The sequence below is a fragment of the Callionymus lyra genome, chromosome 11 (genome assembly GCF_982586985.1).
Source record: "Callionymus lyra chromosome 11, fCalLyr1.hap1.1, whole genome shotgun sequence".
In the NCBI taxonomy this organism is placed as follows: domain Eukaryota; kingdom Metazoa; phylum Chordata; class Actinopteri; order Syngnathiformes; family Callionymidae; genus Callionymus; species Callionymus lyra.
The window spans coordinates 7,254,349-7,278,727 of record NC_141828.1 but is presented as its reverse complement, the minus strand read 5'-3'; the positions used below and the strand labels follow the sequence as shown (position 1 = coordinate 7,278,727).

At 44.6% G+C, this 24,379-nt stretch overlaps 1 protein-coding gene across 2 annotated transcripts in view; it reads left to right on the top strand.

The window, feature by feature from the left end:
- The window catches only part of birc6 (baculoviral IAP repeat containing 6), an 83,175-nt gene that overhangs the window by 24,469 nt on the left and 34,327 nt on the right, over window positions 1-24,379 (top strand). Inside the window, exons 37-64 of one of the 2 annotated variants that reach the window (XM_087803160.1) lie at window positions 829-1,002; window positions 1,313-1,446; window positions 1,933-2,089; window positions 2,159-2,275; window positions 3,012-3,172; window positions 4,138-4,264; window positions 4,326-4,436; window positions 4,510-4,768; window positions 5,357-5,931; window positions 5,998-6,173; window positions 6,240-6,336; window positions 6,977-7,171; window positions 7,245-7,445; window positions 7,514-7,793; window positions 9,190-9,446; window positions 9,693-9,801; window positions 9,934-10,188; window positions 10,667-11,489; window positions 11,569-11,712; window positions 13,077-13,206; window positions 14,423-14,554; window positions 14,621-14,782; window positions 14,856-15,029; window positions 15,192-15,391; window positions 16,608-16,941; window positions 18,526-18,743; window positions 20,454-20,618; window positions 22,069-22,240. In XM_087803160.1, the coding sequence (XP_087659286.1) occupies window positions 829-1,002; window positions 1,313-1,446; window positions 1,933-2,089; window positions 2,159-2,275; window positions 3,012-3,172; window positions 4,138-4,264; window positions 4,326-4,436; window positions 4,510-4,768; window positions 5,357-5,931; window positions 5,998-6,173; window positions 6,240-6,336; window positions 6,977-7,171; window positions 7,245-7,445; window positions 7,514-7,793; window positions 9,190-9,446; window positions 9,693-9,801; window positions 9,934-10,188; window positions 10,667-11,489; window positions 11,569-11,712; window positions 13,077-13,206; window positions 14,423-14,554; window positions 14,621-14,782; window positions 14,856-15,029; window positions 15,192-15,391; window positions 16,608-16,941; window positions 18,526-18,743; window positions 20,454-20,618; window positions 22,069-22,240 (6,039 nt within the window). Of the gene's footprint in view, window positions 1-828; window positions 1,033-1,312; window positions 1,447-1,932; window positions 2,090-2,158; window positions 2,276-3,011; window positions 3,173-4,137; window positions 4,265-4,325; window positions 4,437-4,509; window positions 4,769-5,356; window positions 5,932-5,997; window positions 6,174-6,239; window positions 6,337-6,976; window positions 7,172-7,244; window positions 7,446-7,513; window positions 7,794-9,189; window positions 9,447-9,692; window positions 9,802-9,933; window positions 10,189-10,666; window positions 11,490-11,568; window positions 11,713-13,076; window positions 13,207-14,422; window positions 14,555-14,620; window positions 14,783-14,855; window positions 15,030-15,191; window positions 15,392-16,607; window positions 16,942-18,525; window positions 18,744-20,453; window positions 20,619-22,068; window positions 22,241-24,379 lie in introns of both variants that reach the window. The other variant, XM_087803158.1, reaches the window with a different exon arrangement.

The following is a 24,379-nucleotide window of genomic DNA, read 5'->3' as shown; positions in this document are numbered from 1 at the left end:
GCTTGAGTCGACCGTATCCTCTCATCCTAAGTCATTGCCGGGATCTTGCTGGATTTCACTGTTGATTTGGCTGCAGAGTCTAGTGGCTGCTGCCATCTGTTGGCTGGATGTTTAGTTGCAACACAAACATGGACAACCACTGTGAATATTTACTTGTTAAAGTAATATAATTGTTTTATTTTATACTCACTTTATTGAAATGTTAGCCATGAAGCTACTAATATAGAAAAATATTATTTGAAATTAAAAATATATTTTCTTTGTATCAGGGGAAAACAATATTTAGGTTATGGAAACTTTCTTTCAGCCCTAGCAAGGATGTGCAAGTATTCGGATGTTGCCAGTTCGTTATGGTTCCACCTATTTGTGTTTCTTTTAAACTATTTAAGATACAAAACAGTTTGTGCATTATTGTACTCGTTTGCACAGTTTTGTTTTGGTCTGTGAAAAAAAAAAAAAAAGTTTTTGTGCTGAAGCTTGACTTTGTTCACTCAATTATCTTATAATTAACTTTGTCAGTTATTTAAGGGTTTATATTGGCAAGAATCTGGTGTTACGAGGCATGTCATGATGTACAGCCAACAATACAATGTATTGTGATACTGTAGTAACAAGGATATATTTGTAGTATTGCGTCGTTTCAAAGGCAAAAATGTTTAAATCAATTAAAACAAGTCCATACAGTGCTTTTGAATATTGATACCTAATGGGGGGTTAAAATATTACAATATTCAAGTGTATCAATATTTTCTACACCTCATTTCTAGCGAGATATTCAAAGACGGTGATGGCAGCGTAATGACCTTGTCCTCGTCTGACTCCTCCCAGGTGAGCTGCTGTCTCCCGGGATGCTGGACGTGATGGACGAGGTGGCGGCGGGCGAGGAGGCCGGGGCGTCGTGCTCGCTGTCGGTGACCGACCCAGAAGACTCCTTGCCCCAGCCAACACCCGTCCCTCTGGTGGAGAGCATCGACGAGGCGCTGGTGCCGGATATCATCGCAGGTACTCCTGGGACCCCTTCAGTGTTCCAAAGTGCGTGGGTTTGCTCCGTTCACACGCACACACCTTCACCATTCCGTTCACCATTTCTCAAGCTTTTATTGTGAGATGTCAATCTGCTGTTAAAGCAAGATAGTTTGAGTAGGTTTTGACAATTGGACATCAAATCAAACGTCATGCTGTGGGAGGTTTCGAGTCCAGCCTGACCGGCGTTAAAATTGCCCAGTAACGTGCAGAAGGAAGACTTTCTGTTGTTTGTTTGTTTTCGTATGTGCTTGCTCGGCAATATTAAAGCTGTTTTCGTTATCCAAAGGTGCTCCACCTCTGTCATCTTTGGAAAAAGATAAAGACATAGACTTTGACTTGCTACAAGACCTGATGGATGTTGATATTGATCCTTTAGATATTGATTTGGAAAAAGATCACCTCGCCGCCAAAGTGTTTAAGGTAGGTGTCGACTCCTTCTCCTTCTTCCCCTCACTCAGTTTCTGTCTTCACTCCCTTTTAAGCAGCCGACAATTGAAACTGCATGAAGCCCAGATGAATCGGGTTAATTTAAGACTAGAGCTGAGCTGAATTCCATTGCTATGACACCTTTCTGAAAATAATCATTTCATCTTGGGTTGTAATGTTAGCTAATTATGAGACTGTTTGAAAACTACATTTTCAATTAACTATCTGAAACAGACATCAGTAAGAAAGTCAAATATAATAATGATGTTTGATTATACTTGATCATTAAGACAGGGTCTTCATAAGGAGTTCTGTAGAGTAAAAGACGGTTCATAGGTTCATCCTGCATGAGCACGAGGGATTGTTCTGTTTTTCTGGGCTCACTCTGAGCATCGCTGGTTCAAGTGGCAAGTAGATGGTTTGGCATTTCTTCTTTCCCCAATGTCTTTTATCCCCCCCACCCCTTCTGTCTGTCCTCAGCCTATAAGCAGCACCTGGTACGAGTACTGGGGTGGTGACTACGATGCGTACGGCTACAGTCCGTATGCACACGGGGGGGTTGGAATCCCTGTGTCCAAACCTCCGGTGGCCACGGAGAAACCGGGGTCGCAGAGTCTCTCGGTGTCTGTGTCTCAAGGTGAGTGACCGCTCCCCCTCGTCCTGCCTTTGTCCTTATGCCACTGACCTCTTGACCTTTGGTCACCAGCTCTGGACGCTCGGTTAGAGGTTGGACTTGAGCAGCAAGCAGAGCTGTTGCTGAAAATGATGGCCACCCTGCAGGCCGACTCTATTCTCCAGGCCCTGACGTCGAGCTCTTCCACAGGTATCACTGTAACCAGATCAGACTGTTGTTAACAAATCTTTCATCTGGTGATTACCAGCTTCAGTTAATGTCACAGGTGTGCTGATGTGTTGACTCGGGCAGCAGCAGATAAAAAAAAAAAGAGAAAAAAAGCTGCTCATATGGTCAATGTCTCTATAGTTTTGATGTGTTTGAATGACTTGTATCGGAGAAAGGAAATATTTGTTTGACGATCATATTTGGACCAGAAGTTGAATAAACAAGCAACCCTGAGCTTAATGGGCCTCCATGCAGTCTAGAAAGTTGAGACAACATTTGGAGAATCAGAAATACTTTATTGATCCCAATAGGGAAATTGTTAACAGTGCAAGTGCAACTAAAAAGCTTTTACTTTGCCTACTAGCTTGGAACGGTTAGATTACCATAATATACATAAAGGTGGTGTTTTAGGAAATGTCAATATTCTTTTCCACAATATTGTATCGATAATCGACAGCACTGTATTGATTATAAAAACGATACGAAAAAGTACAAGATTTTATCATTTTTGTCTTGCAAATCATGTTTGTTACTGAGGACGAGAGGATACAGGCAACTCCAGCAGCTTTTAAAGCTAATGCTAGACATATTTTGGTTTCAAAACGAGTGAAAGCAGTTAGAAATGTAAATGAAATAAGATTCAATCTGCAGCTGTTGTGATAACTCATAAATGTGATTCATCATCTTGCGTTAGCTAACACTTTCCTGATGATTGCAGTGAATCAGGCCTCCAACGGCACAGACGACTCTCTGCTCCGAGCGCTCCACGGAGGCGGTTCACCTCCAGCCAGCAGCTTGATCGTGCAGTCGTCCTCCGTCCCCATGCTGAGCTCCTGCTTCAACAAGCTCTTCTCCTTGCTGCAGGTCCACCACGTTCAGGTCGGCCACGTTTATAATCCTCCACGTCCTCCTTATGCTCTTCTGTCGATGCTGCTGTCACTTCTCCTTCATCCCCGCTTACCACGGACCTAACCAACAACAATTTATCAGAAGTTGAAAAGTATATATCTTAAACTGGTAGCCGGTAATAAGAGTAAGTAAGTAATATTTATTTATATAGCGCTTTTCCAGACCAGGGTCACAAAGCGCTTTAACAATCAAAACAATACTCAAAAAAGTACATACTTTAAAGATCAAGATAATACTGAGAACAACACAGAAGTTCCAGAAAATCAAGGAAAAGCCTGAACAAATAGAAACGTCTTAAGGTGTTTCTTAAAGGAGTCAGTAGATCCATCAAGCGCAAAGAGAGAGGAAGATTGTTCCAAGGCTTAGGAGCAACAGCCTGAAAAGATTTCTCTCCTCTGGTCCTGAAGCGTGTTCAGGAACCATACGTAGATTCTGATCCACAGACCTCAGAGCCCGAGCTGGGGTGTAAGGCTGGATCAGATCAGTGATGTAAGGAGGAGCCTGACCATGAATAGATCTGAAAGTAAGAACCAGAATTTTAAAGTTGATCCTGAAAGAAACAGTGAAGCTAGTGAAGAGTTTTAAGGATCAGAGAAATGCGAGTTCTTCTACTAGAGCGGGTTAGAATAAATTATATATGTTATGTGAGTTATGTTGATGATTTTTTCCCAACACAATACAACAATAACAATCTTTTTTTATGTTGGGTATGCTTCAAATACATGTGCAAAATGCAACATTCTTTGTTACTTAAATGCTGTTTTATTACAGACGTGAACCTTTGTCACGAGTCGATACAATGAAACCACACTACTCATCTCATTGTATTGCTGTTCAAAGTATCAGGATAAATATCAGCGGCGACAGCATCCCAGATATTGACTCCGATAGGAAGGATAGCAGTGGACTTAACCTGAATACTTTGTCTCCCTCAGCTGGAGTCTCTCCTGCAGCTCTGGATCACTCTCAGCCCAAACACCAACCCTGCAACCAGCGAGGACAGCGGCTCTGACATCTTCATGTTCAACTCCTGCCGCGTGCCCACCATTCCACTCAATCAAGGTGAGATGTTCCCACCTGTGGCGGCCCTGCAGGTGTCTGATGCAAGTCTATGTGTCTTCAGCCTCTATCAGCAGCTTCCTGACAGCTCTGGCCTGGTACCCCAACACCTCCCTGAGGACCTGGTGTCTGGTGCTGCACTCACTCACCTTAATGACCAACATGCCAGCTACTGGTCAGTAACACACAACGTGGTCCCACGAAGGTCCAGTCGTTGGCGGTCCTGACTCTCTGTCTGAACCCTGCAGGCTCCGGCAGCACCATGGGTTCTCAGGACAGCACGGCCCAGGAGATGGTGTCCGACCACACCCTCGTCCACGTCCTGGTGCGCTTCCTGTCTGGCAGCAGCACCAACGGCAACAGCCAACACAGCTCGCAGGTGGGACCCACCGCCACCCAGGCCATGCACGAGTTCCTGAGCCGGCTGCAGGTGCACCTGTCCTCCACCTCCCCGCAGATGTTCAGCGAGTTCCTGCTCAACCTCATCCACATCCTGTCCACTGAAAGGTACCGTGTCCCTCACACACAGTAGGGTTGGCAACGTTAAAACATTTTCTACAGGGTTTTAACTCTTGTGTAACCGGTTGCTTTCAGTTGTGACGAGAGGGTTCTCCATTCTAACACCTCCTAGTCCCATTATAAGAAAGCCATTTTAGTAGATCTTAGATAAAAAGGTACTCTTGTAGACCAACCTCAAATAGGTACTCAATTATAGCGAACTTAACAAATGAATAAGAGAACTACATTTACTGTATTTTTTCTGACTTTGAGTTGCAATTGAGTTTCTTTAATTTTCTCAAGAATTGACAATGCGCTTTATAAACTGGTGCGCCTCATGTTTTGTTTCTGGTTGTAGTCCGAAAGGCTCCGTATATTACTTTGCGAGTCTCCCTTGTATCCATCGAATTATTCCGCTCGTCTTTGTGGTACTACTCTGTTGGGCTCCATAGCGTTACTCCACGAGGCTCTTTAGAAAACAAATCTCATGAAAATAAATAAATAAACCAACCTGCATATAATTGTAAACCTACAAGATCTGAAGATTATAAATTGTTGGTCTCCGTGTCTAGAGTCTGTCCGGTTCTTTCCTTCCAGGGGTCCGTTCCAAGCGGGTCAGGGTCCTTTAGATGCTCAGGTCAAGCTGCTGGAGTTTGCGCTGGATCAGAACTTTGAGGCCGTGTCCGTGGCCACCATCTCCTATGTCATCGAGTCCATCACCTTCCTGGTACATCACTACATCACCTGCTCCGACAAGGTGGTGTCCCGCAGTGGCTCCGACAGCTCAGTAGGGGCCCGGGCGTGTTTCGGGGGCCTCTTCGCCAACATCATCAGGCCCGGCGACGCCAAGGCCGTCTGCGGGGAAACCACCCGGGACCAGCTCATGTTCGACCTCCTGAAGCTGGTCAACGTGCTGGTGCAGCTGACCCTGTCGGGCGACCGAGAGTTCAGCGGCAGACAACAGCCTGCAGGCGGTGGATCCTCCGACTGCAGCGTGTCGGACGAGGAGAAGGTCCGAGGGAGCAAGGACGGCAGCGGCGCAGGGGCGTCCTCTTCCTCCCACGGCCCGGTCGCAGGGGTGGCGGATCTAGTCCTGGCAAACCAGCAGATCATGAGCCAGATCTTGTCCGCATTGGGTCAGTGCAACAGCAGTGCCATGGCCATGATCATAGGTGAGGTCCTTCAGGCGGGATGAGTTTTTAACACCGTGAATCAAATTTCTCTTTGCTGCTGCTCAGGTGCGAGCGGGCTCCACCTCAGCAAACATGAGAACATCCACGGCGGCCTGGACGCCATCTCGGTGGGCGACGGCCTCTTTACCATTCTCACCACCCTCAGCAAGAGGGCCTCCTCGGTGCAGGTCATGCTGCAGCCCATCCTCACCTACATGGCCTGTGGATACATGGGGCGCCAGGTGAACCTACTCTCGGCTGAAGACTGAAATCACTCCTGGAATCTCTACTCATAGTCTTGTGTACAGGGTTCTCTGTCCACGTGCCAGCTGTCTGAGCCGCTTCTGTGGTTCATCCTTCGGGTGCTGGACACCAGCGAGGCTCTTAAGGCCTTTCATGACATGGGTGAGTGTGTTCTTCAAACCTGCCTTGAGGCCAAAGTGCGAAGTACTTACCATTAAATTTGTTGCTTGTTTAAGTTATGGACCTTTGTTCAAACTTTCCATTGCATTACAAGAGGTGCCATCCCTCTCAACAACCTACTCAGTAACCAAGACCTGAACAGCTTCCATAATGCTTTGCCGCCCAGCCAAACAATAACATCTATTGATCGCTTTTGACAGAGCAACATGGATGTAGAATTTGTACACAGTATTGTAGCGAACAATCCCCTTTGTCTAAAAAGAGGAGTGTATAGAAAGGCATCATCGGAGTTCACTGTTCTGTTGGCACCATACATAGGCTAATTAATGCCCCCCACAAATTCCTGTGGTTTACCTGCCTTTACAAACAGGTGATTTATTTGAACACTCCAAATTCTGTTGTTATGTACAAGTTTAACTACTATTCAGGTGTGACGAGTATTTTTCTGTTCCTGCCTGCAGCTTAATATTATGTATTTAAATATGAGCTACCGTGTATAAAATAAATTCATTGAAACAGCAAAACCCCGGAAGGTGAACCGCAATAGGGCGAGGGACCACCGTACCTATTATAAAACATAAAATCTGCTGAGCTGGTCATAAATTCTCTGTTGTGTCCTCAGGCGGCGTCCAGCTGATCTGTAACAACATGGTGACCAGCACTCGGGCAATCGTCAACACGGCCCGCAGCATGGTGTCCACCATCATGAAGTTCCTGGACTCGGGTCCTGGAAAATCCGCAGACGGGAACCTGAAAGCTCGTGTGATGACATCCGAGCCTGACAATGCAGAGGGGCTGCACAACTTTGCCCCTTTAGGTGACTTACGGTCCTGATGGTGGCGTTTGGGATTGTTCTGCTCCTACTGACTCGGCTAAATCACTCTTCGCAGGAACCATCACCTCAAGCAGTCCCACAGCTCAACCGGCGGAAGTCCTCCTGCAGGCCACGCCTCCTCACCGCAGAGCTCGCTCTGCTGCCTGGTCCTACATCTTCCTGCCCGAGGAGGCCTGGTGTGACCTCACCATCCACCTGCCGGCCGCCGTGTTGCTTAAAGAGCTGCACATCCAGCCGCACCTCGCCTCGCTAGCCAGTGAGTCGTCTGCTCTTCGTCTTTCTGTCCACCAACCAGCTCCAACCTTCCTTTCTTCTCCCTTCTAGCGTGCCCTTCCTCCGTGTCCGTGGAGATCAGTGCAGATGGGGTCAACATGCTGCCTCTCTCCACCCCCATCATTACCAGCGGCCTCACCTACATCAAGATCCAGCTGGTGAAGGCCGAGGTGGCGTCTGCCGTGTGTCTGCGGCTGCACCGGCCTCGTGACGCCAGCACACTGGGCCTGTCTCAGATCAAACTCCTGGGTCTGACGGCGTTCGGCAACACCTCGTCGGCGACCATCCAGAACCCCTTCCTGCCGTCGGAGGACCAGGTGTCCAAAACCAGGTACTGAGGCTCATCTTTCTCTTTAGATCACAAGTTCAGAACTTTATATAATGTGTCATCACTTTTGTTGATGCTTATTTACATATAATGAACTGATGTTGATCATTTCAATGTGTTTGTTAATCTGTTTGCAGTGTTCACGTCAGGAAAATTAGTATTAAAATTAATAAATGGAACATGATATGTATTATTGACATGTGCAGTGCAGCAGCGTGTTTATGTCAGATTGATGCATACGAGTCTGCATTACTTACACGCACCATGTCTGACACATGCGTCTTAAACTCACTCAGAACCCACTTGACACGGTATGACACTGATGTAACATAATCTTAAACAAATGAAGCTGAGATCAAGGATTTAACCTGCTGATTATCTGCGGACCATCAGGATAACTGTAGGTTAAAACTACGCCCGTTCTCGGTATTGGAAAGCAAAGGATTCACAACAGTTTGTTCATGTACTTCGAACACATGCACAAATCAAACATTAGACTTTAACAGTCATTGCCAGGATTTAAGGTAAGGTAAAACTTTATTGATCCCTCAGGAGGTCTCCTTCCTTAAATTGTTTTTTTCCAATAGCCAGCAATTTTTCATAAAACTACAAAAAATAATAAATAAAAAATAAAATAATAAGAAGAACATAAAGGGAAAGAACAAGATGACACAATCGAAGTCTAAAGATAAAGACAAAGAACATAGGTCAAAGAAAAACCACAAAGACAAAGGATACAAAGACTAACATAGAACAGAACATCCAGATACTCTCACTCCACTCCTGCCCCCGAACTCAGAATTGTAATGTAATGTAATGTTCGTGTCAGTCATACACTTGTGACACATGAACATCCCTTTTTTCCCAGACAAGAATCTCGTCATCACCTAGTAAGAACAAAATTACTGGACTTGACTAAAGTTTTATATTAATATTATTACAATTATGTTACACTTCAATTACACTTTGAGAGTTTATTTTTTTTTCTGTACGGTTTTTATGCACATGAAACACCCCAGGCGGGAAACAAATGGGTAAATGCCTTCTAGGCTGTCGCTATGGGTTGCCTTGGAACATAATTTATAGCGACAGCCTGTAGAGGGCAGAGATCAAATTGAAATTAATCCGTTTTAAAACATAAGTCGAATTAATTGCGGGCAAACTGGTCAAGATTAGGGCAAGGTAGAATGGCCTACTATCAACAGATAATGTGGTCTATCGTCATGTTTGCATACTTAGCTCAGTCTCTGGTCACGATCGTGTCTATGACTGAAGGGTCTCTAAATTACACCATGGCATACAAGCCTCTTTATGACCCTCTCCTTTCTGTCCAGTTATTTCATGATATAAACTTGAGTAATTCCGAAGGACTAACCAAGGAGCTTGTGTTTGGTTCCAGCATTGGTTGGCTGCGTCTTCTGCACCACTGTCTGACCCACGTCGGAGACCTGGAGGCCATGATGGCGAGCGCGGCGGCGCCCACGGCGAACCTGCTGCAGACCTGCGCCGCCCTGCTCATGTCGCCCTACTGCGGCATGCACTCGCCCAACATCGAGGCCGTGCTGGTGAAGATCGGCCTGCAGTCCACTCGCATCGGCCTCAAACTCATCGACATCCTGCTGCGGAACTGTGCGGCCTCCGGCACCGACCCAGCTAGTGAGTCACACACTCGCGAGACCCAAAAGTCTCTAAAATCAAGACTTCTGTGGATGATTATGACTTTCATGAGTCGGCTTCAAAACTTGCTTAGCAGCAGCTGTGTCTGGTTAAAAGAGGTAGATTTAACAAAGGACTGTAGCCTTGAAAAACAGATTGTCATGTCAACTACGAGGAGCACTGTCAGTCTTCCTTTGAGTCCTGATGATGTGAAATTCTCTAAACCTTTTTTGTGTTGTCCAACAGACCTGAACAGTCCGCTGCTGTTTGGTCGGTTGAACGGTCTCTCCTCTGACGCCACAATTGACATTTTGTACCAGCTGGGAACCACACAGGACTCGGGCACCAAAGACAGGTATAGTCCTCAACTCGTACTTCTACTTTTGTTCTAATATCCACCTCCAGACAAGGGCGTCCTTCTTCACATCCTTCTCTGTCAGACACTTGTTGCATCTTAATCATCTTTGTGTTCATGATGGCTCCTCAGGATCCAGGCTCTTCTGCAGTGGGTCTACGATTCTTCTCGGGTCGCCGCCAACAAGGGGACAGCCACAGGTTTCTCCGGGGCAGGAAGTACTTCTTCATCTTCTTCGTCTTCTTCTTCTACTGGGTCCACCCGGGAGTACGGCCTCCTCATGCCATCTCCATCACACCTCCACTGTGTGGCCGCCATCCTGTGGCACAGCTACGAGCTTCCCGTGGACTACGACCTGCCAGCTCTTCTCAACAGAGAACTCTTTGAGTCAGTATTGTTTTTTTTACTTAGTTTCCAAGCATGTGACATAGATTTGACCTAAATTTGACAATAATCTGCTGATGGAATACTTCTGACGGTACAGGGGCTCACATTAAATATTACTACAGGAGCAAGCATATGTTTGTAGTACTTTTCACAGATATGACTGTTAACACATCATAACAGCTTTTATTTGTTTTGAAAACAAAATGCCTCCCAAAATCAGCTTTAATAGATGCTGGAGTCGACTGTATTCTCTCGTCTTCAGTCATAAAAGAACTATGTCTAAGAAGACTTTAGATTTTTTACCCAACTAACAAGGCAGAAAAAACTGACTCAGTACTAGAACCTCTGTTATGTTACACAGCATTGCTGTTCAAACACAAGGTCAAAAAGATCTACTCGGTACAACGTGTATTTCTGCGGCTTTAATGTCATCCTGGTACGAGTGTGTCAGTGATGGTGTCTTGTGTCGGTGCTCCAGGCTGCTGTACAACTGGTCCATGGCGCTGCCGTGCAACATCGTGCTGAAGAAGTCCGTGGACAGCCTGCTGTGCTCCATGTGCCACATCCACCCGAGCTACTTCTCGCTGCTCATGTCGTGGATGGGCATCGTGTCGGTGCCCAGCGCCAACCACTCCCAGGCGCAGCACCGGCGGCTGGCCATGACCGACGACGGCAAGAAGCAGCACGACGCCAACGCCAGCGCCGCCGGCCTCACCGACGACTCCAAGCACGCCCGACCCCCGGTCAACCTGTCCGAGTCCCAGCTGACCACGCTGGCCGCCGCCTCCCAGTCCCCGGGGGCCATCGAGCAGCTGCTGGAGTCCGGCCTGCCCTCCCTGTTGGTCCGGAGTCTGGCCCAGTTCTGCGTGGGCCTCCTGGCCAGCGCCGACCTCCCTCTTCCTGCCGCCATGTCGGACCGGCGGTACCAGCATTACCACGCGTCGCACGCCCGCCCCCCCCTGGCGGCCGAGCTGGCCGCTCCGGTGCTGCGTTTCCTCACTGAGGTGGGCAACAGTCATGCCATGAAAGACTGGTTAGGAGGCCCGGAGGTCAACCCGCTTTGGACGGCTCTGCTCTTCCTGCTGTGCCACTCCAGTGCCAACGCGGGCTGCCAGCCTCTCGGTGCCGGCTCCTCCTCCTCCTCCAAGACGCAGCCCATGTGCTCCCGCTTCTCCCTGGCCTCCTCTGGACAGAGCGGTGGACTGACGACGCAGCAGAGGACGGCCATGGAGAACGCCACCGTGGCTTTCTTCCTGCAGTGCATCTCCTGCCACCCCAACAACCAGCGGCTCATGGCCCAGGTCTGCTCCCGCTCTCTCCCCTCGGGTCTATTCTCGCCCCCCGGTCATGTGATCCGAACCCGTTTGTTGATCGTTGCAGGTTCTGTGCGAGCTCTTCCAATCGGCTCCCATGCGCGGCAACATGCCCATTTCTGGAAACATCTCGGGCTTCATCCGGAGGTTGTTCCTGCAGCTGATGTTGGAGGATGAGAAAGTCACCGTCTTCCTGCAGTCTCCATGTCCGGTGGGTCTCTCTCACACACACACACACACACACACACACACACACAGAGATATTCTAGGTGGGTCTCTTTTTTAATCGGGCGAAAATTGGGTGTAAATCAACACTTTAACAGCTCATGAGGAATAAAAATGTTTATTTTGCTCATTGTTGATATGAAATGTCAAAAAGCACTTTAATTTATACTGAGACATGCATAATAGTTTCCCTTTTGTTTAAAAAAAAAAAAGATTTTAATTCTGTATTTACAGCCTGTCCTCTGTATCAGGACATCAGAGATACAGAATGGAAAAGGGGTTGAGCTCAGCCACACTGATGCTCTACACACACTCATCACAAACGGACACTGCAAATAAAAAAAATGGTCAAATTCAAATGTTCAACCAGTGGAACCAACATGCCTCAAGTTAAAAAGTCTGTGAACTGATCAAGATCATAACGCATCATGAACGTGCACGGTTATTGGCAACTATTGGGGTCGCTTTAAAGAAAGCACAGCCAGCACTCATGCACGTTTGCTTTGGTCAACATGGGAATATGAAAATTCCTTAAAAATATGAAGTCTATCCACCATTGGCTGAAACCGTGAATGTCAAGGTTTATGAGGTACAGTGTTTTTTGTGCTGGAATTTTTTTTCATGCTCCATAAGGAGACCTCCGGGGGTATAAATAAAGTCTATCCATCTTCAATAATTGAAGGCGCTTTTCTATTCTTCAAATTTGGTTAATTGTCGAGTTGGAACTGTAGGATCCATGTGTAAAAGCATTAGCGATTTCATCTGTTTTCATCTCCGTTCTTTCTTTATTATAATAAAATATTATTTTTTTGTATCAATATCAGGAAATGGTTTAGGTGTAGTACACAAGTCCGGCAGCAGGGTGCAGTGCAGCAGCGTCTCCCACCTCCACCACGCCTCACTCAGACTGATGGATTTCTGTAACGTTCCACACCTCAGCAACTGCCTCTCGACAAAGAGTCGCAATACTTTGTTTAGTTAATGTGTCTGGGGGCGGAATACAGACAATCGGCTGCTAATTACCCTCCGCCAGTCGTCGTGCCCGCCGGGCGTCTCCTCGCGATGCTCTAATGGGCTCTTCTCGGCGCGCCCGCCCTCCAGCGGAGCCGGCGCACATCGGCAAGGTCTTTCTCTCGGTCCAAAGATGTTTTGGCGACAGCTTGCGATAAAATTTTATTTTGATATTTATTGAAGCCGGAAGACAAATCAAATTGATGAGCGCGAAGTCGTCTGAAGGTGTGATGACATGCTGGAGGCCCTCGCCGCTTTCATTAGCTTCACAATAAATCAGCCGCAGAAATGTTTACCAACTTTTTTTTTTTTCCTAACGACCTTTGTCTCCTTCCTCAGCTCTACAAAGGACGCATCAACGCCACCAGTCACATGATCCAGCATCCCATGTACGGGGCCGGCCACAAGTACCGGACCCTCCATCTGCCCATCTCCACCACCCTGGCCGAGGTCCTGGACCGAGTCTCCGGTACGTCCCGACGATAAACATCGAACGTGGAATGGGTTATCGCGATGAAATATGAGGATTGCGAGCGTGACTTTGCTGAAGGTGGAGGAGTCGCTCTCGCTCACCGTCGGGGAGGTTGATGAGGCAGCTTCATCAATGTTGTGCGGCTTCACCTGCTGTTGTATCGTCACACATCACACTGACACACTCAATGTCTTTTCCTTCTTATGCTGAACACTCAAGCTTTGATGTGCACTGGAATCCATTCTTTCTTCAACTCAACGTTCAACATTGTTGGACACCATTTGTCACAAGAAAGTTTCCCTCGTTTATTGCAAGTTTACGTCCTGAAAACCCTCATGTATAAACCTATAGTCGCCATATGAGTTACTTTTTAACTTAAATTAATAACCGTTGTTTCAACTTGCTGGCTCATTGCATTTTAAGGCGTCATCCCTCTCTGTAACCAAGACCTGAACAGCTCCCATAATTATTTGCCGCCCAGCTCATCAATCCCAGCTGTCAATCACTTGTATGGCAACATGGATAGAGAATTTAAATGCATTATTGTAGCGACCAGTAAATTATCTCTAAATAGAGCAATGTGTAGAAACGCATCATGGGAGTTTTTTGCTTTGTTGGCACCATAAGTAAGTAATTGTTATTTGTATAGCGCTTTTCCAGACCAGGGTCACAAAGCGCTTAAACAATCAAAACATTATTCAATAAAGTATATACTTTAAAGGTCAAGATAACACTGATAACACAACAGGAGTTCCAGAAAATCAATGAAAAGCCTGAACAAATAAAAACGTCTTAAGATGTTTCTTGAAGTTGAGATGATTAGTTTCTCCCACAACACAAGTTCTGTGGTTGGTCGAGTTAATAATGACGGCCCTTTCACATTCCTTACTGCAACCTTATACAATATAATTCAATTTTTTGTATTGTGTGCAAAAATAAAAATATCTGTTTAACAATTAGAGCTCTGGAGGTGAACTGTCATATTGTGACATGTTAACTGTTTTTTTTAACTTCACTTTACTGGTGTAAATGGACTTTTCCGACCGAATTGTGGCCATAAGATCCATTTTCTCCTTAAAAAGATTTAGTTGTTCGGAGGATTTGATGTTTGCACAGAAGCTGTTCCTCTGACAACTTGTTATAAAATTAAAAAAAACCTCTTGATTGCATTTTAAAGACAAACCTCTGACCTCGTACTCTTTGAACCTCCCAGACACGCCGAGCATCACAGCCAAGCTGATCAACGAGCAGAAGGAAGACAAGGAGAAGAAGAATCACGAGGAGAAGGAGAAGATGAAGGCTGACAACGGTTTCCAGGACAACTACAGCGTCGTGGTGGCTTCAGGTAAAAACCTGCGTCCTCTACCTCCGCCGTCTCACACCGGAGTCCTGACCTCATCTCCGATCACAGGTTTGAAGTCTCAGTCCAAGCGGGCGCTGTCCACCCCGCCACGACCACCTTCCAGGAGGGGTCGCGTGATGAGCGACAAGCTGACCGCCTCCTCCGGCGTGGACCCTTCTGCTAAGACCATCAGCGTACCAGTCTTCCACCTGTACCACAAGCTGCTTCCAGGTACAACAACGCACACACACCTGGTGTCACATCAGAGTGGCTTCAGCTCAACCCCCCCTTTTCCCTTCAACAGGTCAGCCCCTCCCCCCTGAGATGACTCTGGCTCAGCTGCTGATGCTGCTGTACGACCGGAAGCTCCCTCAGGGCTACCAGTCCATCAACCTGACCGTTAAACTGGGCTCCAAACTCATCTCCGACCCGGGCCTGTCCAAGACGGACTCCTTCAAGAGGCTGCGCACAGAGAAAGGTAATTCAAGGTTTTGAATCCTCTTTTCATCCGGGCCCCTCCCCGACTCAAGTCTTAATCCTCCTCTGACTTAAGGGAGACAGATGTGTATGAAAGCATTTTCATTTTTTTTTTATTGAGAGGTTTCATAATTTCTCACCGGCTCCTCTGGCCTCTCCACAGTGGACCACGCAGAAATGCTGAACAGTTGCCTGGAAGACGAACCCATGGCGGCCAGCGACGAGTGTCTGGACGCCGCCACGGACGAGTCCCTCCTGGAGATCAACCCCATCCAGTCCCCGCTGCAGGTGTTCGCCGGGATGGGAGGTCTGGCTCTGATCGCGGAGCGGCTGCCCATGCTGTACCCCGACGTCATCCAGCAGGTGAGGCCCGAGACGCACAGAGTGTTTATAGTAATGAGATTATTCCTGGAGCCCACTTGCCTCTGTCGTCATGGCGACCGAAGTGTTCCATTAGCGTCACGTAGCCGGACTCGTCTGGCTCGGCTTCTTATCATTCCGGGAGAGGACGAAAACACTTTGTCCTTTTTTACTTTGAGTCAGGAACTGGCTTTTAAACAAACAAACCACTGTTGAATCACTTTTGCTCCTCGTCTGCCACGATCGTCCAAATGTCTGGAGGAGCAGCAGGTGGTGACAACAGAATATTGATAGACATTCATTAAAAGAAAAACACTTGATCCAAATCATTCTTGTTTAAACTGTGTAGAGGTAAAACAACTACTGCCTTCAGGGAGAAATGTCCGTGCCATCAGAATATTGAATGGTTCAATTTAACATGAAACAATATAATCACTAAAAAAAACATTTCAATATGTTTTTGAATTATTAAATTCAGTGTATTCTATATTGAAAGTTTGACTTTTTGAGCTACATAATCATGAGCTTCTACGTTAACACATAATTAAAGTTGGATCAAGTAACTGTGTACTATTTGTTATTGTCTGGTGGCACTACTACATTTTTATATTGAATTCAAAAGTCTCTGAATTAAAAAATAAATATTAAGTTTAGTTTCAACGTCTTAGATTCTGAAGTTTCTGGTATTATTGGAATAAAAAGCTTTCATGTCTTTAAAAAAATTGTATATATATATATATATATATGTATATATATATATATATATATATATATAAAATATATTATATATATATATATGGTCTAGAAAGGCGCTATATAAATAGAGATTATTATTATTATATATATTATATATATAAAGTATATTATATATATATCAAATATATTATATATATATCAAATATATTTTATATATATATATATATAATATATATATTGGTTTAAATTTTGAAAATATTCACATTTTGAGTTAAAATGTATTCAACCTTTCAATATTTAAAAAAAAAAAAAAGAAAAAATAATTCAACATTTTTAATAATTGAATCATTGAACACAAAAAACAAAAAAATATCCAAAGCTTAAAGTGTCAACACATGAAATGTTAAATTCAACCAGTCAATATTCTGATGGCTCTGATGTACTTCCATAAAAAACAAGAGTCCAGTAGTTCCGGGGTCACCCGTGTGCATCACCTGCTAAAACCCGTGGTGAACCCCCACAGGTCAGCGCCCCAGTGGTGCCGTCCACCACGCAGGAGAAGCCGAAGGACAGCGATCAGTTCGAGTGGATCACCATCGAGCAGTCGGGCGAGCTGGTGTACGAGGCCCCCGAGTCCATCGTCACGGAGCTGCCGCCGAGCAAACAGCAGCAGCCGCCGTCCGCTGCCGCCGCCTCCTCCTCCGTGCAGACCATGTCGCCCATCCCCGCCCACTCGCTGGCGGCGTTCGGCCTGTTCCTGCGTCTGCCCGGCTACGCCGAGGTGCTGCTGAAGGAGAGGAAGCACGCTCAGTGTCTGCTGCGCCTGGTGCTGGGCGTCACGGACGACGGCGAGGGCAGTGAGTGCACTTTTAATGACCTTTTACACTTTCACCAGCAACTGAAATAATTCGCTTATGTACATTTAATCATTGATTTGAGGTGTTTATAAACTACACACAGAAAGAATGAGTTATAGAAAGAGGAATATTCTAACATTTTTGTTATTTCTGAACTCGAATGTTTGTATTTCATTGTATGGTTGTGTGTTATTATTAGTTAAACAGCTTCAGCCAATCAGAGGCTTTGTCACATGTAGCGCAGACACTTCCTGTTGGCGTCAAAGTCACATGATCGTCAGACCAGGAAATTAAAGAAAGTGATTATGTTGACGAAGATGGTCTTCTTGTCAATATAAAGGTTTTATGTGGTGAAAAGTATCAAGTTTACGTTCTGTTGACGTTGCTTTATCCCATAAACAATATTTAAAAGAGACGTTCGCATATGAAGCGTGTGATGTCATCACGGAGGAAGTGGGGGACGATATTGTAGCTACACCGGGAAAACTGAAGGAACACTTCTTGTAGACGGGGAATACAAGAAATCTTATTTTATTTTTCACTAAAGAGGGGTTCAGTGATTTCGCATATGAAACTGGTGGGGTTCGGTACCTCCAACAAGGTTAAGAACCTCTGATCTAAATAGTTGTGAATTATTTTCTGCATAAATGGGGAGAGATTTATCAGAGGCTTCGGAAAATCTTTAGAAATACAAACGTGTCCCTTAAAAAAACTCTTCATTATCCTTCAGGAAAATGTATAACTGCAGCATAGTGGTCCCTCGTTTATCCCGGGGGTTACATCCCCATTAATTGAAATCCACAAAGTACTTATCAATTGCTTTTTTCACTTGTTAAATAAAAGTTGTTGATTCAAACATTTATTTAACTTTGCAAACTAAACATTCCATATGAGGAGCCGTCCCTTGCAATAAACCTCTCGGCAATGGTGGCCTGAACGGCTCACATAGAAGAACTCACATTTCTCCGATCCTTAAAACTCTTCACTGGCTTCCAGTTTCTTTCAGGATCAACTTTAAAATTCTGGTTCTTACTTTCAGATCTATTCATTGTCAGGCTCCTCCTTACATCACTGATCTGATCCAGCCTTACACCCCAGCTCGGGCTCTGAGGTCTGTGGATCAGAATCTACTTATGGTTCCACGCACACGGCTCAGGACCAGAGGAGAGAAATCTTTTCAGGCTGTTGCTCCTAAGCTTTGGAACGATCTTCCTCTCTCTTTGCGCTTGATGGATCTACTGACTCCTTTAAGAAACATCTTAAGACGTTTTTATTTGTTCAGGCTTTTCCTTGATTTTCTGGAACTCCTGTGTTGTTCTCAGTATTATCTTGATCTTTATAATATATACTTTTTTGAATATTGTTTTGATTGTTTAAGCGCTTTGTGACCCTGGTCTGGAAAAGAGCTATATAAATAAATATTACTTACTTACTTACTTACATAATGCTTTGCCGCCCAGCCACCCCATCAATACACAAACACGATTGAACTAATTTCTGAAATGCAATTCTATTGAAAACTGCTGAAGAGGTTAATTGACACGCATGACCGACACGTTTTGCTTTTTTTGTCGCCCCCTCCAGGTCACATCCTGCAGTCGCCCTCCGCCAACGTGCTGCCCACGCTGCCGTTCCACGTCCTGCGAGCGCTGTTCAGCAGCACCCACCTCACCACGGACGACGGCGTGCTGCTGCGCCGCATGGCTCTGGAGATCGGAGCGATCCACCTGATCCTGGCCTGCCTGTCGGCCCTCAGCCACCACGCGCCCCGCAACCCCAACGCCAACTCCAACGTGTCTGAGGTAGGTTTCCCTTCGTGAGCTCGTCCGTCAGCAGGTGTGTTGTGTTGAAGTCATTGAAATCATTCTGTTTTCAAGCAGAAATACTACATAGTCACAACTTGGTAGCTTTCAAGAGTCCCATCTTAAGACGTTCTTATTTGTTCAGGCTTTTCCTTGATTTTCTGGAACTCCTGTTGTGTTATCAGTTTTATCTTGATCTTTAAAGTATATACTTTATTGAATATTGTTTTGATTGTTTAAGCGCTTTGTGACCCTGGTCTGGAAAAGCGCTATACAAATAAAAATTACTTACTTACTTACTAAAACATTTTGACTGATATTTGATCACCTGTGCATGAGGCGCATGTTCCCCCACCAGCGGCGGGCTTGGGGTGCTTGGTTTGTGGGTAGCACTGTCTATTTTTGAGACAATTTAAGGGTTTTTAGTTTGCCTTATGGTCTGAAATTGCAATACTGTAGTTTGCTAACATACAAGAGAGTTCTGAGCTTGTGTTGATGACATTTTTTAAGCATTTATACGATCGTTGCCAAACAGCAGGAAGATGATCAGGAATGAAGAACCAAACACTAGAATATGATGTTTTATTGAAGCAAACTTTTTTTAGTTTTGCAATGAGGGTTTAAACTGCAGGTGTGACATCCTAGTCGGTGAGAGACGGCATCACTTCGTCAACACAGCTCTACGTCTGCTGTTCACACTGATGGAGACACACAAAGAGAGAGATGGCTGGCATTATTAACGAGTGTGCGTCTGGTTGTCGTCACTCTCTCTGCATGTGTCTCCGTGAGACGCCGACAGATCACATAATTGTTCGCTCTGAACGATCACGGGCAGGCGGCGGGTTGTCGGAGACGCGCTCCTTTGTATTATCGGCACCTTCGGGGGAGAGGAGCTGTGCGAGAGGATTACCCCGCAGGGAGATTGATTTGTGGAACACCTCCAGATCCTCCTGCTCCGTCAGGAGATGGAACCGCAGCCGCTGGTGGTGCTTCAGTCACTGTTGCTGTTCCTTTGACAACATCTGAGCGCGGCTACGTGTTGAAGCTCTGGTGTCAACAAGTTGCTCGCACTGTTATTCACCCTAGACACCTTCAGTCATCTCAGCATGGGTGTTGTGTCGCAAAATTCTGGCGATACAATGCGTATAATGATCTAGGGGTGACAGTACTATATTGGGTGTATAGTGATACTTAAGTAAGTAATTTTTATTTGTAAAGCGCTTTTCCAGACCAGGGTCACAAAGCGCTTAAACAATCAAAACAATATTCAATAAAGTATATACTTTAAAGGTCAAGATAAAACTGATAACACAACAGGAGTTCCAGAAAATCAAGGGAAAGCCTGAACAAATAAAAACGTCTTAAGATGTTTCTTAAAGGAGTCAGTAGATCCATCAAGCGCAAAGAGAGAGTTAAGGAACAAGGAAGTATAAGTATTATAAAGTACTTGACTCTTGAGAAATTCATTATTGCTTTAATTTGTTTTGAAACCTGAATATGTCCAAACATCAGCCGCTGGAGTCGACCGTATCCTCCCGTCCTCAGTCATGCCCAGGGCCTCGTGGAATTTCATTGTTCGGAAGTTTTATTGCAACACAAAATATAAACCTAGCATAAAATATAAAATTGATATCGTATTGTTGAATGTTGATATGGGAAAGATGTATATATTTAAATAAGTGTTTTGATTATTTTTTTTCCCCCCAACAGCCGCAGATGTCCAGTGGACATGGCACCGGCACAAGTGAGGAGCAGCAGCTGTACTGGGCCAAGGGTACTGGCTTTGGAACAGGATCCACCGTGTCTGGATGGGACGTGGAGCAGGCGCTGACTAAACAAAGGCTGGAGGAGGAGCATGTCACCTGTCTGCTGCAGGTAAACCACGTTTTAATGTCTCAGTATCTCCGTTCGACCCGATAGACGAGTTGAAGTCTGCTCACGGTCAATCAATCACACACTGAGCCATAATCCTTTAATACTCTTGTTGTTGGTAGGCTGAACAAAAACATCAGTTTTACTGTCATTGGAAATTTCTGTATAATTGTTGACATATATTATCTCTGTTCCTCATCATGTCTGAATTACCGGCATCTTCTCTTTTCACTTGATCCACATGAGCTTGAATCTACCTTGATTTTGAGAAAAACTCGCGCCATAGAGGATTTGCTTCTGTGGATCCAAAAAAAAAAAACATGTTCATGATGTAGTTGTTATTGTCGGAGCGAGCGGAGAAGCAAACAAGACGGCCGCACTGACTCATCAATCTATTAATCCGACAACCGCATTGATCCCGGTGGACTAACATGTCAAACTCAATCACACAAGGAGACAGAAAAATGTCTTTTCATTGAAGTCAGGCATTCTTTAACGGGAAACGTAAGCATCAACGGAACATAAATTGTTCTTCCTGTCGACTCTTTTAACATAAATATTTCTGAGGTTTGGATCGACTGATCTTCTCTCAATCTGGTTTTTGGAAGTTTTCTGATGAATTGTTGGATTTGGCCCCCAGGCATCTATTTAGAAAGACTAGACTTTGTAGCTGTTGATTTCCTAGTTAACGTTTATTATCTTAATTTTCAAGTTCTTTTTATTTTGTCAAATAAACATTAATTCTTTTTTTGAACTTCACTTTTATTTTCCGCCTCAGTGCAGGAGTCCCTACTTTAATTAAATGATGTTCTTATGATCGAAATGTTCTTTTTGATTCTCCACATTTGAGTTTAACTGTATTTTATATTTTAATACGAAAATGTTGTGTCTTCACACGTTAAGTTTTTGTGACCTTTATTTACAATTATCTCATAAAAAAAAAAATACATCTTGGATGTAATTTGCAACTTACATGTCATTGCCAACATGCAAATACATCAAACACATATATAACAATTGATGTCACAGCAAATACTAGAAATGTTGGTGGTTTTATGGATCGTCATCTTCTCCATTAGGTTTTTGATAATTCATTAACTCTGTATGATAAAAACCTGCAGCCCTTCCTACGATTTGTTGTGATAATGAGTTTTAAAGGTACATGTCCCATTGAGCTGATCTCTGTTATCAACGATATTTGCTTCATAAAATGCTTGAAGTAGATTATATTTATAAAATAAAGGCAACAATATCTTGTAAAATCTTGTTATCTTACTGAGCTTTCTATGTACAGCAAATGCTGTTTAAGTAACTTGGCTGCTACAAAAGTAACTTAAAACATGTGGCTTCATAGAAACTTATTCTTCATTTTAATAAGTAGCTTTAACAAACTTTCTAACCCCACGAAGGCGAGGTAGTTGTCACACATGCTAATAACCGTCTCGTCCACCAGGTCCTCGCCAGCTACATCAACCCGGCCGGCTCCAGCAGCTGCCACGGCGCCGACGCCTCGTCAGCCGACAGCAGAGCCCACAACAGCTCGGCTCTTCCTGCCGTGCTGCAGGAGCTGCTGAGCCAGTCCTGTCTCATCCCTGCCATGTCTTCCTACCTACGCAACGACTCGGGTGAGCGCCGCGTTCGCCTGTGGCTGCCGCGAGGCAGGATTTGTCCGTCAACTGAGCATTTCTTAAGTTAAACTCGGTGATCTTGCTCATCACAAATGTTGTCCTTTTCACCTTCCTGCCATCTTAATACGAGTCATCGGCACAGTTTTTGTTCATCAACATTCTCGTCTGCTTTGACTGGTCCAGGGTGTCCTGCTTTAAAGCTGAGGTCCGCCGTGGCCTTGTTTTTCAGCTCACGTTTCATTAGAGTTTGTCTTGTATTTGAATGCTCAACAGTATTCTGGTAACCTCACAGTTGACTGGAATCGTTCCCTTCAGCTTAAGAGAAGAGAATTATGAGCGAGAATCTGGCGATACGATATGGTGGCAACGATACATTTCAGTACATTGTGATGCTGTAGGAACAAGGACATATTTGTAGTATTGTCGAGTACTTGACTCTGGTGTTGTAGTATTTACAGACCACATGACTCTTGACGAAGTCGTAACTGATTGAATTTGTTTTGAAACCAAAATATGTCCAAACATCAGCTTTAAAGGCTGCTTGAGTCGACTGTATCCTCTCGTCCTCAGTCATCGCCGCTTTGCGGTGGGATTATAGTGTTCCTTTTGCTGCCATCTAGCGACCGGACGTTTATTGCAAGAATAAGATGACGCAGACCTAAATAGTTTTTTAATAGTTTTTTTGGGAGAAACCCACTAGGGGTTTGCATTGCGAAGAAGCTGGCGATACGATACCTATCGCGACAGAGGCAACATTATGATATGATATTTTATGATACTGTAGTAACAAGGATATATGTGTAGTATTGTCGAGAACTTGACTCTAGTGTTGCAGAATTTACAGACCACATGACTCTTGACGAAGTCGTAACTGATTTAATTTGTTTTGAAACCAAAATATGTCCAAACATCAGCTTTAAAGGCTGCTAGAATGGACTGTATCCTCTCGTCCTCGGTTATCGCCGGGATCTCGCAGGATTTCGTTGTTCAGTTAGCTGTGGCAGACATATTCATTGCTTCCGGCTGAAAGTTAAATTGCAGCACAAAAATGAATAAACCTTGTGAATATTTTAGTAGTTTAATAGTTAGTTGTAAACGTAAAGTATCAACTGATTTTACACACTTTATTTGAATGTAAAACATTTGATAATTGAACTATGATAAATATAATTTGATTTGAAAGACGATCAAAAAATAAATGAATTACTGCTGTTGAATATTTACACGGTATTGTGAATAAATATTGCAATATTTAAGTATATAGACATTTTTTTACACAATGGCCCAGAATCTCCCTGCAGTGTCGAGCCGTGACCCAATTAAAAATATATTTTTTAAATTTAAATAAATTGAGAATTTGAGCGAAATCCAGCATTTCAGACCCAAGATATAAAACAATATAACATGTGAGTAACTTTTAGAAGATACGACTTTTTAAACGTTTCAGGTCAACTTTATTTAGAAGTCGCTAAAGAAAAATAATAAGTTGATGAACATCTTGTGTCAATGTTCTACTGTACATTATCTTCCAAGTAGTTTCTTCAAGAAACCTACCCAAGGGATTAATAATATGCTAACTAGATAAATAACGTTTTTGCAGCCCGACGGAAACATCCTCACAACCCACTTTTGGGTCCTGACCCGGCAGTTGGAAGCATTTTCTCTCTCATTGAGTCTAGTTTCGAGATTGAGATGCTCTTCAGTAAAACGGCTGTGAGTCCACTTGTGAAAGTCTGCTGTGTTTGGAGAGTCTGTCTTCACTCGGGTCGGCGCCTGGAGTCGGGTCAGCTCGGTCCACTCTTATTTCCTCGTCCCTCGAGGGGCCGAGCGGTTTATTAGTGCAGGTCTGACCCTCCGTGGTCCAGACTCTCCGCCGTTGAGTGCGTGTCTCACTTTTTGCTCACCCCCCTGGTCCTCCATGACAGCTCGCCGTCCAATAGTTTAGACTGAGGCGGGTCCGCAGCAGTCGGGTCACAAGTACCATCTTTGAGGAAAGTAGTCTCAGCATGATGTGTGTTATCCAACTTAAACTAAATCCAGATGTTTTTATGGTCTTGGAGACTCTGTCAGTATTTTTGAAACGTACTCTGTCACCTTCATGAACTTCGTGTGAGATTCTATCCGTTGGATTCTATC